This window comes from Episyrphus balteatus, chromosome 3 (genome assembly GCF_945859705.1).
Source record: "Episyrphus balteatus chromosome 3, idEpiBalt1.1, whole genome shotgun sequence".
NCBI lineage: Eukaryota > Metazoa > Arthropoda > Insecta > Diptera > Syrphidae > Episyrphus > Episyrphus balteatus.
Window position 1 is genome coordinate 77,559,706 of NC_079136.1, and position 17,163 is coordinate 77,576,868.

At 29.8% G+C, this 17,163-nt stretch overlaps 1 protein-coding gene and 1 long non-coding RNA gene across 4 annotated transcripts in view; one reads left to right on the forward strand and one right to left on the reverse strand.

Annotated features, from left to right (window-relative positions):
- LOC129913059 (cytokine receptor-like) overlaps positions 1-17,163 on the reverse strand; it is a 39,064-nt gene that overhangs the window by 3,198 nt on the left and 18,703 nt on the right. For 2 of the 3 annotated variants that reach the window (XM_055991458.1, XM_055991457.1), the window contains exons 12-22: positions 13,198-13,268; positions 12,931-13,082; positions 8,720-8,831; positions 8,516-8,646; positions 5,946-6,180; positions 5,382-5,871; positions 3,697-3,997; positions 3,169-3,634; positions 2,990-3,101; positions 2,747-2,919; positions 18-1,231 (exon numbers count right to left, since the gene is read on the reverse strand). In XM_055991458.1, the coding sequence (XP_055847433.1) occupies positions 18-1,231; positions 2,747-2,919; positions 2,990-3,101; positions 3,169-3,634; positions 3,697-3,997; positions 5,382-5,871; positions 5,946-6,180; positions 8,516-8,646; positions 8,720-8,831; positions 12,931-13,082; positions 13,198-13,268 (3,457 nt within the window). The remainder of the gene's footprint in view (positions 1-17; positions 1,232-2,746; positions 2,920-2,989; positions 3,102-3,168; positions 3,635-3,696; positions 3,998-5,381; positions 5,872-5,945; positions 6,181-8,515; positions 8,647-8,719; positions 8,832-12,930; positions 13,083-13,197; positions 13,269-17,163) is intronic. The other variant, XM_055991459.1, reaches the window with a different exon arrangement.
- On the forward strand, positions 9,699-16,409 carry LOC129913060 (uncharacterized). The gene is made up of 2 exons (XR_008771971.1): positions 9,699-9,983; positions 13,173-16,409. It is a non-coding gene; the product is annotated as an uncharacterized LOC129913060 (long non-coding RNA).

Consider the following 17,163-nt stretch of genomic DNA (forward strand, 5'->3'; position numbering starts at 1 on the left):
CATTATTAAAGACTTACCTGTTGAAAAGCTTGTGGTTGTACATATCCATTACTCATCATTATTGGTTTAATATAACCATTTTCGGAGGGTCGTATTTGGACGGAGGGTTGTATTATGGGTGGATTCGATCTATCCTCAGGTATCGTTGCTGTTTCTCTCAAATTAGCATTTGGACTATGTGAAGGTGAGGAGGTATACGAGCAACTTGTTATATCATTAAGTTCAACCGAATCAGTACTTTGTGAACTTTTTTCACTGTCTTGAAGATCGGAGCAAGCATAACCACTAGTCTTATCTAGACAATGTACACTATTTAAAAATCCAGAATCATTTCCAACTTTTGAGAGCAAACGATGATTTTCTTTTTCGTAAAATAGTTCATCACTGCGTATTATATCATCACGTCCAATTTTATTGTCGACACCCTTTGCCACATTAATATTGTCATCAAGACCTTCAGGGATCACAAGGCCAATACTGCTCATTTTGTTGTATTTTTTGCGAGCATAATAGACTGTTGCCAACAATAGCATTGTGACGACAATAACAACCAATGCAAGCATTGTCAATTTACTGAATTTCGTTTCACTACATGCAAAGAATGGACCATTTTGCCAGAGTGAATAAAATAGTTTATATTGAGTGGCATCCTTGTATTGGCTAAGAATTTTAAGAGCTTCCCTTTCTCCGCCAATGCATATAAAATCTTCATTACTATCATCTTGAGCTTCTTCGGGAATTTGGCTTGATAGCTGCGAAACATATGAAGGTTCTGTTATTTGCATAAGTTTCAAGTTTTCACGTTCATGGCGATGACGAAGGTTCTTTTCGGTAGTTTCATGGATTTGATATGGAGCGCCAATTGAAGCATTAATTTCTGCATTTGAATGACGGCGTTTTTTAGCTGCACCTCGATGTAATGAATTGAAATATGATGTACTAGTGTCGCGTTTTGAAAATGTGTGGTAGTCAACTTCACTTCTCTCAGCTACATTCACAGCTCGAACATCGAAAATGTAAGAGTTCTTTGGATCATAGCAGGGTATGTTCATTTTACAAAAACGACCTACAACACGAGATGTTTTCAAGGTCTCACTTTCATTGTTCTTGCGAACGGTTACACGAATTTCATAAAATTCAACACGACCTGATGGTAGTTTCGGTGGTGACCAACTAAAGAAAAGTTCTTTGTCATTTCGGTTCATATTAAATGAAAGTGGAGGCGAGGGAACTGAAAAGAAAAAATTAAAATTAATAAACTGTAACATACATGTATTATATTAAATGATAAATGGTTCTGTTCCTTTCAAGATCAACATTTGTAATTAGTAGTAGCCGTATCAAAATTCATATATTTTTTGTCAGAATTCCATCCGCAGTTGGATTTAACTTTTATCAATGAATAATTACAAAAAGAAAGTGATGCTCAAAAACTCGAAGCACCGTGTTTCGATCGTGACCAAAAATATGCAAACTGAATTTCAGCTTTTTATTCCCACCAATGGTCATGAAAATTATTTAAAACTTATAAAAACTAAACGGATGGATATTATTTGTTATTTTTTTTTTCTATTTCTAGCTAATGTTTTTTATGAATAATTTAATATTAATAATTAGGTACATTAGTATACGTAGGTAGGTAGGTTGAACTAAACTAGCTAATGTACAGAAAAAAGTCCATTCTGCGGAAAAATTCCAATTGAACATTTTTCTTTCAGATCAATTTAGAAAAGCTATCAAAATGGACAATTTTAAGTTTTTTTTTTTTTTGATTTACCGCTATTTAAGAAATATGGACGATGAAATTGAAATGAGACTTAATTATGTACCTAAGCTTAATATACCCGAAATTAATCCGCCAAATTACAGATTAATTCATCAAACAGTTTCTTTGTTCTGAGGGCTCAAATTATTGTGATGAAATAACACCACATATTGTGATGAAATAACACCACATTTTTATAATTCTTATTTAATTCTTTTGATTTTTTTTTGAGCATTTTATTTATTAATAAACATCTCTTAAATTTTCAATAAACCAAAGAAAAATTAAAAGTTTTCAGAAAAAGCAAAATTTTGAAAAAAAATAAACATTTTCATACCGTTCTTTGATATTTTTCCTTGTTTTGAAAATATTTAATTTTTCTTTGGTTTATCTAAAATTTAAACAATAAAATAAAAAAACTAGAAGAATGTTGCTTTTGGATGCTTTTTGTTTTATAATAAAACTATCAAAAATCATTAAAGAAATCACGAAATTTTTGTGTTCCGCTAATTTTTTGGGCTAGTGTATAAAAGCACGTATACGCCACAGTATTGGATGTAACGTTAGACAACGTGTAAAATAGTGTTAATTACACATTTGTTCTAGGTGCCCACATACAAATCAAAATTAAATAGAGCTTGCACTAAAAAATTTAATAAAATATTCATCATCATTGTTGTTTATAAATAGACATAAAAACAGGATTCTTTAAAATAGGAATACAATTTTTTTTAATATTAAAAATATTTCTTCAGCCTCGTGAATAACAATCGATGTTAAACTCCGCTCAAAACATCGAATCGCTTACATGTCTAGTTAGGGACAGACAGTTTTTAGCCGTCAAACTAATAAACGTTACCATCATCGAAATTACATTGCTATAGTCAGTATTCGTTTTAAGTACTAACAGGCCTTTAAATATGCTTTTAATCTTAGATCTTAATTAGATGGACCGGGATAATATAACTAAATTGAACTTACTTCCAATCAACGTCTTGAAGTGAATATCATTACTCGGTACTGAGCTTTTAACTGTATGTGCAGTGACGTAAACTTTATAATCAGAATAGCTGCTCAGGCTTCCAAGTTGGAAAGTTATTTCGCTTCCATTATCGTTAGATGTGCTATTGACTATAGTGCCTTCGTTTTTGTACCTAAAATTAATAAAAAAAAAAGGAAATATTACAAATAAAGATAATTATATTTTACATGTTATTAACATACCAAACAGTATAATATCGAAGATTTCCATTACTATGTTTAGGTGGAAGCCAAGACAGAGTAACCGAGTCGCTAGTTACATTATATTTTTTAAGTTTTCTTGGTGGACTTGGTGCTGTAAAAGAAAAAAAAAAAATAACTCATTAAATATATTTAAATATTGTTAGTAACAAACATCTTACCATCCTCGGTGGTAGTTGCTGTTACAGGATTACTCATGGGTCCAATTTTCAGTTTAGAGTACATTAAAATCGATATCTTGTAAGTCGTAAAAGGTTCTAATTCAGTTATAATATGTTCTTTGGCAAGCTTAGATATGCTTATTGTTTTTTCGCTATCTATACAATTTCCAATCATTTCAGGGGCATGATTATCCACCTTGCAATATGTCAAGTTGTATCCCTCCAAAATTGCCATATATAAACATTCAGTACTCCATTGAACTTTAATACTATTCGATGAAATTGGAGTTGTCTCAGGGTCCATTTTAGTTAAGTCTGTTGCACCATCAGCGGTGCACATAGCCCACATCATACCAGTACTGTAGGTTTCATAATTTGCCGAGACTGCAAAGTTGAGCGTATGATTTTGTGGTTCTGTTGTGTGATTAGTGGTATACTTGTCAAAGTGTTTAAAATTAATTGTACCCTAAAATAAATGATTTTGCATAAAAATATGTTCATTATTGGGGACAGTTATATGTAATTTACCTTGCATTGGCTTTGTGATTCCATTTTTGAAATGCACCAGAATAAAGTAAAGTTACGCAAGTTTTCCATATCAGATGGTTGTCTCCATGTGATTGTATAAGTTTGGTTGTGATAAACTTTTGTTATCACTTGTATTTGTTCAATTTGTAGGGGTCGCTTACGACTGGGATGAACTTCCAAAATACTTGTATTTAATGAACTTCCAACATTATTCTGACTTTGTAATTTAAATTGATAATGCGATGTTCGTTGCCATTCATATGTGGCTGATGTCGAGTCCATTTGGAAGGGCATGATATTTCTATAAAAACATATAAAATAATTATAAAATAATAATAAAACGACACAAAAATGCTTAATTTCGTTTGGGAACCCTCTATAACTTATTTTCTTAATAATATGGAGACAAAATTACGATCACAAAAACAACAATCGTTTTATTAAATATAGTTGATCTATATATTTTAGAAAAGTTTTAAAGATAAATTACGAAGAGTGGTATAAAGGAGATCACTTAATCAATTTTTATTTTTAATTTGTTTTGAGTCAGATAGGAAGAAATTGTTTTGAGTTGAAAAGAAAAATGGCTCAAAAAGGCCAAAAACCTTAGATTTTGAATGTCCATATTTTATCCAATTTTAATCGTATCCAATTTTTGTAACCATTATTTTGAAAAATAAAGTATCTCCTTTTTTCCGTTACTCATTATCTATAAATGCTCAAAAGATAAAAATAGACTGTTTAGTAAAAAACTAAAAACATCAAAAATTTCGTTTTTTTTCTCTTTTTTGAATATTTTTGTTTTACAATAATTTGATTTCAAATTTTTTTAAAAGGATACATATCGATAGGAAATTTAAGTATCTACAAAAAATTACTTAATACAAATTTTCAAATTTAACAAAAGGAGTCGAAAATATTGATCGTTACAATAATGGTCATATCTTTATAATTTATCCATAGATTTTGAAGAAAATTGTCTTATCTTTTCAGAAAGTGTACTACACATACACTTTCAGTAAGAAAGTTTTTTTTTGCAAAAATTTCCTTTAAAAATCGATTTTTTAAAAATGTTTTGATACATTGCACTTAAAAATCTCGAATGACGAAAAAAAATCATATCTCGAAAACCTTTTCATAAACATTTTTTTAGATAACATTTTCGAGTTTTCTGGGCTCAAATCTATACGAAAAATATAACGGCATTTGGTGTCCAAAAATTTTGTATTTTTTTTGTAAAATAGTGGGGACTGTGGGACAGCCTGAATTTATCTATTAATACATAAAAATAGATGGTAACCACACACACATTTGTCTTCGCTTTTGTGCGATTTATTCTACAATCACCTTAATAAGATTTATAAGATCATTGCAACCAGAATAAAAAAAAACAAATGTATTATCTAAAAAATAGAAATCTTGAGAACATTAACTACATCCTACATATTTATGTATGCATGTACATTTGGGTAAACCACAAGTGCAATTTTTTGTTATGTTAAGGAATTGACCGTTTTTGGGCTCAAAAACAATACTACAATTTGTTCCGACTTTTTAAAATTATAAATACATAGAGATCACGAGCATCAAAAAACATTTTTTTTTATATTTTAATTTGTAAAAATATAAAAAAACAGTTTTCCAAAATCATTTTTTCATAAATTAAATCTAAGACACAAACTTACATTAATTTCCCATCGCGGCGTACTTCAGTGATGTTATATAGAAAATCTGGTCCATTTTCTTCATACTCTGCTAATTGTTGCCAATATAGACGAATATTTTGCTCAGTTGGATCAATATAAAAACTTCCAACATCCATATTAGGTGCACGTTCTGGTCTTCTAGGTTTTGTGTAGAAATGTCCTACGAATGGTTCACTCCACATTGTCTCGTCACTATTATTAGCCCTAACTGTCTTAACTCGAACACTAAAATCATATCGACGATAAGAATATTGCAAATTGTTTATCTCAGCTTTGTAATCTTTTTCGTTTTTGTGTAAAACTGCATTGGTATTAATGTAGAACCAATCAAATTTTTCAGGACGTAAACGAATTTCGTATTGCAAACCATCTGTATGGCTATATTGACTAAATTTGGCTACCATCCAATAGAAAGTAACGCTGTTTGTTGTTAAGTTTCCAACTTCAATAATGGGTCTCGCTGGTACAACTAATAATGGGATTTATAGTTTAATTACAAGTTCTTAAAAAATAAAAAAACAAAAAACCATTTAGAAAACTTACTTCTGTTATATTGATCAATCATAATAGACTGAGTAAGAGTACCAAGTGAATTGGTTGCAGTTAATTCAAAGTTGTAATACTGATAAACAATTCTATAATTATTTTTGTCCATGGTTATATTGCAAATTCTCTCAGATGTTTGAAGTCCATTCTCAAGGTTGCATGGATAAATATAGTCCTGCAAATATTTATTTTGGCATAACTTTCTGTCATTTAACCGCTTACATACCCGGTACTTATTTTTTTTTAGTTTTATTCAAATTTTATATTTTTTTTTTTTCAAGCATTATTAAAGATTATATAAGATTCGTATTAAGCAGAAGATTTTCCATGCATTTTGTTGGATTTTGTTAGTTAAATGTTAGTAGTGAATGTTAATTTTGTTATTATGTAAGTAGATAAGGGTTAACCCATGCAAACCAGATATAAAAAAAGAAAATAAATCGTGTTAGTTATGTGATTGTAAACATCTACATTTTACACATAATAATCATAAGAAAATCTATATAATAAACTAGAATTACTTATAAATAATTTTTTTGTTTGATGAAATGAAGTTACATTTTTCGTGTTGTAAAATAAAATACGTTAAAAAAAACTCTCATCCGGGTACCAGTGTGTGAGAATATATTAAGGTCCTACTCAAAGTTGGGTAAATCCTTATTGAAATAAAACGCACGACTGGCCCGTACGAGCTTGCTCTTAGAATTCAATTTAAAATGTTTAAGATTTTTTATATACAAATTTGGTAAATGCATATAAAATACATACAACAAAAAATACGTTCTTCAAAGACAAAAAAAAAACATCTTAAATGAAATTGAGCTCCAACACAAATATCTTCGGCTTCATAGGGAAACCTCGTAATTCCTAAAATCAATTTAACAGGAGAGACGAAAGAGTAGGGAGACAACAGAGTAGTTGGAGTAACGTCCTGCGCAAGGTTTGAATTTAGGTCTATTCAGAGTTTTCGGAATGACTTCAAATTTTCTGGGTTACTCCGCTGACATATTTTCTAAAAAATGGCATTCAAAAGTCATTTTCTAAAAAAGGTGGAGTTACGAGGTTTCCTTATGAGACCGACGATATGCAATTTGATTTCTTTTATACTGATGCATTTTTAGAAAAAAAAAACTGTTGAAATAATTTTTTGCAAAAAATGTAAAATAAAGTTTGTATGTCATTTTGAAACAATTACTAATCAACACCAATTTCCCTTCTTCGAAAATTTGATTTTTCAAAAAAAAAAAAAAAAAAAAAAAAATTATTTTTTCCAAAAATTTATTTTTGATTTAGTACATTTGTTGACATTGAATTAGTCGTTTGGGAAAAATTCAGATTAAAAAAAAAACTTACAAAATCGTTGGAGCCGTTTCAAATAGTCTCATCAAAATCGAAAAGTTGAAATTTCTTGTGTTGATTAAACATTGTTTTTTTTTTTTTGCAAAATAAAGAGATTTGGGTTCAATAATGAAGTCATCCAAGAAACAAGTAAATACTTTGAGAGCTTTGAAAGAATCAAAATCTTGGAAAGAATTAAATAATGAAGTCATCCAAGAAACAAGTAAATACTTTGAGAGCTTTGAAAGAATCAAAATCTTGGAAAGAATTAAAAACTGGAAACACACCTGTTGAAATGCATAGAGCTTTCAGCTTCATGTTATGAAATATTTTTTTTTTTTTTTTAAATTAGTTTTCAAAATCAATATGTATTTGAAAAAAAAAATTGATCAATTGTCTTATTTGTCTTGAAGCAAAAACAGAAAACCGAATGCAATAATGTCTTTTCGTTTTTGAGAAATAAATAAAAATACTTTTTTTAAGAAACCTCTTTTTTTGTTTTAACGTGATTGGACTGGTTTGTAAATTAATAGTGATGCAATATAGTGAAACAGTATTGGATTATCTCTGAATTAATCCATTTTCATTGATAACGCCTGAAAACTGACCTGTGAATTTTTCATACTATGTCTAGGACGCCCGTCGCCGATGCATTCTAGAGGTTTTTGGTTTTACAAAAAGGTATTGACTATAGAAACGGTTGATTTTAAATATTAAGTCAGTTTTATTTAATATTAAGTTATTATTTTTTTTTATTTAACCCTTCTGTCTAAACGAGGGCGAATACACCCCCATCTATACGATTTTTTTCTTGTCTCGGCCTAACATAAACGCTATACGTACGTATACGTACATTTACATACGTATAAAGATTGTATGTAAAGATTTGTATACGGTTCTCTATATTAAGATAACATGCGAAAAGTAAAAATAATTAAAATTAACAACTAAGCCCATTTCATGCTAACTTAGTGAACCGGAAAGGGATACTATATTTGTAAGTGTGTTAGTAAAAAAAAACATAAAAAATTTGAAAAATATAGGTAACAAAACACAAACCCTTAAATAAACTCAGTTTTTTACATAATGTTATAATTTTTTTTTTATAATTTACATTATAAAGCTAAATATGAAAACATGCACACGTGAAAGCAAAATTTAAAAAAATTGGACAGTGATATAGTACAAACATACAAGATGAGATAGTTTTTTTTATCATTTTTACTCACCGGTGAACTTGTAGAAAATTTCAGCTTATAATCAGTGTAAATTTTATTTTCCGGAACGGTAAAATTACAAGTCATGTATGAAAAATCATATCCACGACATTGAAAATCGGTTACATTTGTAGGTGGTGTACCTGTAGTGAAAGAATCAAACAGTTTTGTAAAAATATATATTTTTTTTAAATAAATAAAATAATAAATTCTTACCGACAAAAATATTAGTAACGTACACTCCCTTAGAATGGCATTTACAAGTATATCGAGCTGTTTGCTCTGTAGCGTTACGAATCATAAAAACAATCGAAGAATTATCTACCACCTTAAAAAAGAGAAGTTTATTTCATAAAAAATAATTCTGGATAATTATTTTGCTTGAATCCTTCTTTTTAAAAAATAGTCTTTTATATTAAATTATATATTATATTAAATAGTATATTAAATTTTTCAAAAAAAAAAAAAAATTCAAACAAAAAATTGGCATGCCATTAGAAAGCAAATATTATTCAACACATAAAAACAAAGTTTCAATAAAATTCATTGCTTCATTTTCGAAAAATTGATATTTCAAAACAAAAAACTTTAACTTTTTTTTCAAAAATGATTTTTTGGGCATTTTTCTAAATTTTAGCATTAGAGTTACTAAAACCTTTTTGTACAAAAAATTTTATTATAAGAAAGTCAGCAATCAAGAAAGTTCCTTGGCAAGTATTGTAAATAACGGTCCAAAAAATATTTTTTCCTTATTTCTATTATTTTTATTTCATGTGTCTTTTTAATCAAAATCGTTAGAGCAGTTTTTGAGTTATACAGGATTTTCCATTTATGTAGGCCATATGGCAAGAACCGTTAATTTTGTTCTTCAAAAAAATTCAATTTCCCCTCCAGGGAATCCCCCAAAGCCATTAAAGCAAATTCAGCAATAAAAATAACCAATATTTCTATCGTCTCCGTATCAACGCAAAAAGTTAGCTCCACAATTATCTATGGTTTAATACGTGACAAATGTCTTAAGGGCAAAAATTATCAAGTGTAAGTTAAATTATTGAACTTTGAATTTTTGACCTATTATGTTTTTTTTTTAATTTCTATTTGTTGTAAATCTGCATATTTATGCGAAATAAAACAGATAACAGAAATTATATTTGAGTGCAAGCGAAACTTTTTTGCTTCTGCTTTATCAGTCAGCGTGGAGCATCCGTTCTGTTAACAATGCCTTAAAACTTTGTTCAATTACTAACCACAGACTTTTTTTTCAAACTGATAAGTGGATTTGATTACTTTACATACAAATGTGATAGTGCGCATTAAAATTTGTATTGGATCAGTAATATTTTACATTATTTACTTGAATTTTAATTTAAATACTTAATCTGTGTTTAGATTACTGAAAACAAAGAATAATAAAAATCGCCAATGTTTTCGCTGATCTGCCTACTTTTTTAGCTTGAGTTTATTGCTGAAATTAAAGAAGGTGATGTGTCGATAGTGATTTATTAAAAAAAAATTTGATGAGTAACAAACTACATTATCCTGATTTTAATTTCATTTTGGATAAGAAAAATATTTCGGCTACACAATATAAGCCTCCCCGCTGGTGAAAAATTAATGTTGATAAAAGAAATTCCACTTTATTAAGCAAAACTGCGGTGCTAAGCTAAAAGGACGCAGTTAATGTCGTTGTGCTCATCTTCATTGTTAATTTTGAGCCATTTGGAGTTGGAAATGAGCTGCGTTTAGTTAACATATAAATGAGGTATTGTTTCAGGATACCAAATATGCCTTCAACTCAATTTTGGAGGTTTTGCGTTTACGCCCTTTTTGCTTAGCACGACAGAACAGGGGTGGAATCGGCTAACGCGATAGTCGGTAGTTAATAGTCAAAAAACGATAATTTTGCTCCATAAATCGTCGTTGGTTATCAATTATCGACTATCGCGTTACCCAATTTCACCCCGGGTCACCTTTTGTTATATACAGTACCTCGGTGACCGGGCTTTTCTTAGCGTCTACGAGTTTCCTATTAAAGGAGCTCAGGTGCAAGAAAGGTATGAGGTAGCGGTACGGCTAACGGTAAAAAATTGTATAGCAACACCACATGCCGTTTACCATCACCTGTTCGTGCTTCTACATATATTTACCGTTTCAGGGCTACCTTAGACTATATATGTATATTAGAGTGACCGCAAGAAATCGATTTTCGAAATTTGGTCGGGGGAACCCCATAAAATGTTCCGCCTTTGCAGATTTTTAGATAGCCAAAATTTCAGCTCGATTGGATAACTCTAAATGGTGCCGACACTCGCTCAAAGTATCAAAAATCTCTGTTTTTTCACTGTTTTTCGAAGAAAATTAGCGCTAGCTCCCAAACGATCGGGTTATTTTCACTTTTTATATATTAAATTAAAGGTAGTGTTGCTACACATAATTCAGATGCTTAATTTGTTTAGTTTTACTTAAAAAGAAAAAATTTTTCATCAATTTAAATTTTCAGTACTTACCTCAAAAAGAGCTGAAGTGCAAACTCAATTTAAAATTAAACTTTTTTTAAACTGTTTTATTTAAAAAAAAACGAAACATTTAACAGAATTCTAAGGCTGTGTGTGAATTGCGTTAAATAGTTAACACCGTGTAAAATTTTTGACACTATTGAGGTGAACAAAAAAATTTCAGCTGTATGGCTTATTGTTTAATATTTTTCTCTGCTTCTTTTCTGCTATGAAACTCCTTTTTAATAAAAAAAAAAAAAAACAAAACCATCTGCAAAAAAAATTTAACTCAAATTTAACTAGGTCCCAGAGCCCAATAAATTTTTAAAAGCTGAAAATTTTGTATTCACCTCAATAGTGTCAAAAATTTTACACTATGTTAACTATTTTACGCAATTCACACACGTCCTAAAAAACAAAAAAAATAACATCGTGTTACATTTCTTATACATAATTAATGAAGTAAATACTAAAAAAATTTAATCAAGAGATTTACAAAGTAGTTTTGGAAGCATCAGGATACAATTTTCGGCACTCACTGACTACTTGAAGTACATATTGTTTTTGTTCCTCATCTTTAGTTAAAAGGTTATTAAAATCGGTTATTAATTTGACTCCTCTTTCTGTCATGTCATTTACGACTTTAAGTGGTTGCACTTTTTTAAAGCCTTCTTTAAAATGCGGGTTTTCCGGCCAAGGATTAGGAGGTTCTTTGAGAAAACTTGTGTCTATTTTCAATCGGCTGAAAAAGATCAATGTTTCTTTGTTCACAATATTTTTTAACCCTGCTGTGACAAATTGTTCATCTTCATGTGTCTGTAGCTTTCTGTTGGTTTCCGTTTCACTGGTTTTCAAAATTATGTTGGCCGTTTCTAATTTTTCGCCATCTCGTAAAGTTAGGTCAAAGAACGCCAGACCTGCCAGCTCTGAACTCAAATACCATAAATGGTTTGAGAATTTAGCAAAAGGCCTTCTCTGAAATATATTTGTCTATCTTGCGGTATTCAATGCGATTACGCAAAAGATCAAGATCTTGTTTAGGAGCCAGATAAGCTCTTGGGGCATTAAACCAAGCAAAAGTTTTTTCTTGTTGAATGTAAGTCTGATTTTGAAACTACAAAGTCAATTGGATTTTGCCCTAGTGCTTCTATTGTAGCTATAATTATGCGAGAAGCATTTCTATCAGCTGCCTTACATTGGTCCAATAACATAGAAAGTTTCATTGTTAATAGCTCTTTCACCCCACGACTATACCTCATACTTTTGATACCCGAGGGCCCAGAGATAGAGAAACATCCATTCTATCCCAATCCGCAGAATAAAACAGTTAAAAAAAAGTTTAATTTTAAATCGAGTTTGCACTTCAGCTCTTTTTGAGGTATGTACTGAAAATTTAAATTGATGACAATATTTTTCTTTTTTAGTAAAACTAAACAAATTTAGCATCTGAATTATGTGTTACAACACTACCTTTAATTTAATATATAAAAAGTGAAAATAACTCGATCTGTCTGGGAGCTAGAGCTAATTTTCTTCGAAAAACAGTGAAAAAACAGAGATTTTTGATACTTTGAGCGAGTATCGGCACCATTTAGAGTTATCCAATCGAGCTGAAATTTTGGCTATCTAAAAATCTGCAAAGGCGGAACATTTTATGGGGTTCCCCCGAAAAAAATTCGACAAAAAATTTTTTCTATGGGAGTTGCGGTCACTCTAATGTATATATAACTATAACTGAAAAAAAGTATAAAGATCCAATTCTACCAATACCAAAAAAATACCAAAAATTAAAAATTTGTCTTTTGGACAAGATTTCCATTCTTAAAAAAAAAGTAAATGTCTTTCATTTTTATACCGATTATGTTATATTCTATTATCTATGCAATTGGGAAATAAATAATATATAAAAAAAAAAAAAACAGAAAAACTTACATGAATGTGCTCTTTGGCTACCATTAGATTGCCATGATCTCGGGTAAATGACAGGCAAGAACTGTTATTGTCCTCAAAATAGCTTCTATTCATTCGGCAAGTTATGTTTACACTACCTCCAATGGGAAGCTCAACATGGTGCGGTATAACTTCTGAAAATTAAAAAAGTTTTTGGAATATGTTAATAAAAATTTGTTAAATTTGCAATGAATATAAACTAATATTTTTTTATATTTTTATAGGAAAGTCATTTGCTCATTCACTCACCCCCAATATAATCGTTTGCTGAGACTCGTGACGTTGCCAAGCATATGGTTATAACGAGAAGCCAAATAAATCTATAAAAATAAATAAAATAATTTATCGTTACAATGGTTGTTTTTGATTTTTTTTTTAATAATATTTTGCCATAGTTCAATAGAAAGTAAAAAGAAGCCAAGAGTGAATTTTTTTTTTAAATATTTTTTTTTATAATAATTATTACAATAATAATTTTAATATAAGTTAAATATTGATGACTAAACATAAAGAATTAAATTTTGAGAAATTCAAAAATAACAAAAACTACTGGAGTAGCTTCTTATCTAAGGAGTAGTTTTGAGAAATACTAAAAAACCCAGTTTTGTTTAATTTGTGTTATATATGCATGTGCAAAGCAAATTGTTATATTCTTCTTTTAAAATATAGAAAAACAAAAAACAGAAAAACCGACTTCCATGGACCAAAACTGGGTTTTATGGTTTTATAATAGTTTCTATGGTTTGAACTGAACGAAATTTAAATGGGACCACACTGCAGCCACCAGCTTTCTAATAGAAAAAGAATTATCAAAATTTTAATTTACTCAGCCCAAACATACAAAAAAAAAAATACAGACGAATTGAATACCTCCTCTTTTTTGGAAGTCGGTAAAAAATAGAAACGAGGAGTTGTTCTTTCTTGCAAAGCTAAACGATAGGCTCAACTTTTATTTTCAGATTTGGAACGATTTGTCATTATTTTGAACATGAAAATACCACGAAAATACAATTTTGTTTAGTTTTGCAAAACCTCGTAGTATTTTGTTGAGTTTTTTTTTAAGCAAAAACCATTAGCTTTTATAATGTTTTTATTTTGTCATCTTGTGCACCTGGCAATGCCAAAAATTTTGATACCAATATCTAATTTTTGCATTTTTGGCGTTTGTTGAGTTTTGAAATAAAACGCTCCTCAATTCAAGAACGACTGGAACAATATTTAGCGTGAACAGAACAAGTATTAAAACAACAACAGCAAAATGCCCAGCAAAAAAATAATAAAAAAAAGATTCGGGAACGCTTGGAAACGTAAAATTTAAATTCGTTTACAATTCCATATATGAGATACCAAAAATCCAAACACGGATAAAAATGAAGATAGTATGCTAATTTTGATTATATCAGTAGATGGTGTTGTGTGCATTAATTTGCTAAACGACTTATTCAGCGTAAAAATTGCAATTACTGCCAATAAATGGCCGTATTCATCTGTTCATGTCGACGAATCGGAAGGATAGTTATGGTTTCAACAGATTTTTCGCAATTTTTTCCCAACAAAGAAATAGTTTATCAACAAATATTACCAATAACCATTGCCAGTCAAAGAAAAGTGAAAAATGTTTGGGGTTTAAGAATCAAATTCAAAATTAGCTAAGAGATTGTTAACTATTCCAGTACATATTTTTAAGATTCAGAGTTTTTAGTAATTCATACGTGTTATTACATTTTTAAAAATAATAAATTTCAAGAAAACAAGGGCATACTTTCGCGCCAAGAGGTGGTTTCCGTTTTTTTTTTTTGCAGAAACATAAAATACATCGAACGGAGGTGCCAAAGTGCTACTAGTAGTTTACTAGCGACTTTCAAAGGAACGCACTTGCAACGAAATCAATGCAATTCCCATCTAGTCGGGCAGAAGAGCATTAGTAGCTATATTAGTGCGTCCATCTGTACATCGAGCTAGGGCCTAAACGGATGGATGGATTTACTTGAAACTTGGTACAGATGATTTTTGGGTAATTTCCTAGGTCCTAGGTTTTTTTTTATATTTTTAATATCTCCACTTTAACGCATATCTCCCATAAACCGTTTTCGGGGTATTGCAATTTTCTCGAAAATGGCTCTAACGATTTTGATTAAATTTAGTGTACGTAATAGTCTTATTGATTCTAACAAAACTGCGTTTTTAGTTTTTCTCAAAATTAAATTCTTTAACTCTCGATTTTTTAAATATTTTTTTCTCGGGACTTAGCAAAATGTCGAATTACCAATAGATATTTAAGATAAAGATACTTTGAACTACAAGAGCAAGTTCGTGCGACCCAGTCGTGCATTTTATTTTTTTTTTTGCATTTTGCGTTTGCTTTTTTTAAATAAAATTATCACTAAAAAGGTCTCGACGAGTTTATTCTTTTTCGAATGGGCGTAAGTATCTGGTGTTATACGGTGTTTTGAATTAAAGATGCATGTTTAATAAGTGCATGGCAGATTCTCTTATAAGAAAAACGATAATCCAAATACAGTACTGGACAAAATCAAGTAACCACTCTTCGAATTTGTACATTTATGCTATTCTCGCTCGCCAAGTCATCAATAAACTATTCTTTAGTATTGAGAGAAAGAAAGAATGTATGACTCCTATAGAAATAATGTAAAAAATTCTTGAAATGAGAAAGAATATAATTTAAGTTCTTAATGGAGTCTTTTAGACTGGACAAAAGAGTACGCACTAAATTTGAATCGAAAAGATTCAACTCTCATTCAACGGAGCTGAGTAGCTAGCCATAACCTCAATTAATGTCTCAGACGGTTTTTTTTCAGTTATCATTTTTTACCGAAAGACTACATATATTCCGATAAAACACGCAGTGACAAAAATTTCATTTTAAGTGAAAAAAACCGAGCTTAAAGATAAAATGTATGGTTTATCGAACAGTAAAATCACAAAAAAGTATAAATAGGTAAGTCAAACTGCATTAAAATAAATTAATACAAAATTGAATATAATTGGTTAAGAGGTTGGTCGTGGGAAAAAAACAAAAAACAAATCCATTTAATGATCATCGAATTATTAAAGATGTAAAGAAAAAGTCAATGATTACTAGTCTCAAAGCAGTAGAAATTACAAGATTTAAAATTTCTAAGAAAATTATCTGTAAAAGACTTGAAGAAGCATGCTAAGAAAGCAATTTCAAACAGCGACGCGTTTTGGTTTGAGAATCAAATAAAATTAAACATTTCGAATTTGCAAAATATATGTACGTCAATTACTCATTCTCGTTTTGAAAAACAAGTTATTCTGAGCCACCAGATAAATTTAGACGTTTCCTTCGCAATTGGCTTATCGGCTTTTTTCTTATTGATTTTAAAGTCAGCACCCGACGAAATTGAAATCGGACATACATACATACTTCCAAATACAAAATCATCAAATTAACAAAATCGGTTCACCAAGTCCAAAGTTATGAGGTAACAAAAATAAATAAAATGCACAACTGGGTCGCACGTACTAGCTTTTGTAGTTCAAAATATCGTTATCTTTGTTTAGTGTTAAGAAAAAAAACTCAAAAAAAAAATTGAAAGTTAAAACAATTAAATTAAAATTTTTTTTTCAAAAACTTTTTTAATTTTTTTTTTTTTCAATAACTTTAAAATTTTTTTTTTTTTACATTCGACAGTTCAAAATGATGTCTATACATGTTGAATAAAATTGACTTATGCTTTTATGAAATATATGAACTTAAAATATACGGTAACGTCATATTTCCGTTCTCCGAATTTTTTGAGAAAAACTAAAAACTACGTACACCAAATTTAAACGAAATCTTTAGAGCCGTTTTCGAGAAAATTGCAATACCTCGAAAACGTTATATGGGAGATATGCGTTAAAAAGAAAATATTAAAAAAATAAAAAAAAAGGGTCTAGGGAATTACGTAAAAATCATCTGTACCAAGTTTCATGCAAATCCATCTATCTGTTAAGGCCCTAGCTCGATGTACAAATAACCGCACAGACGCACAGACGCATATACCGACGGACGGCATGACGAAAACCACTTTTTTTTATCTTCTCCATTATCGTAATGTTGGTTTTGATTAAAACCTCGATTTTTTTTCTACACGATATCAATACTTGCCCTATAAAGGGCAAGTAAAAAATACACACTAATTGAGAGCCTCCTCATTTTCGGAAGTCGGTTAAAAACCTTTAAGCAGG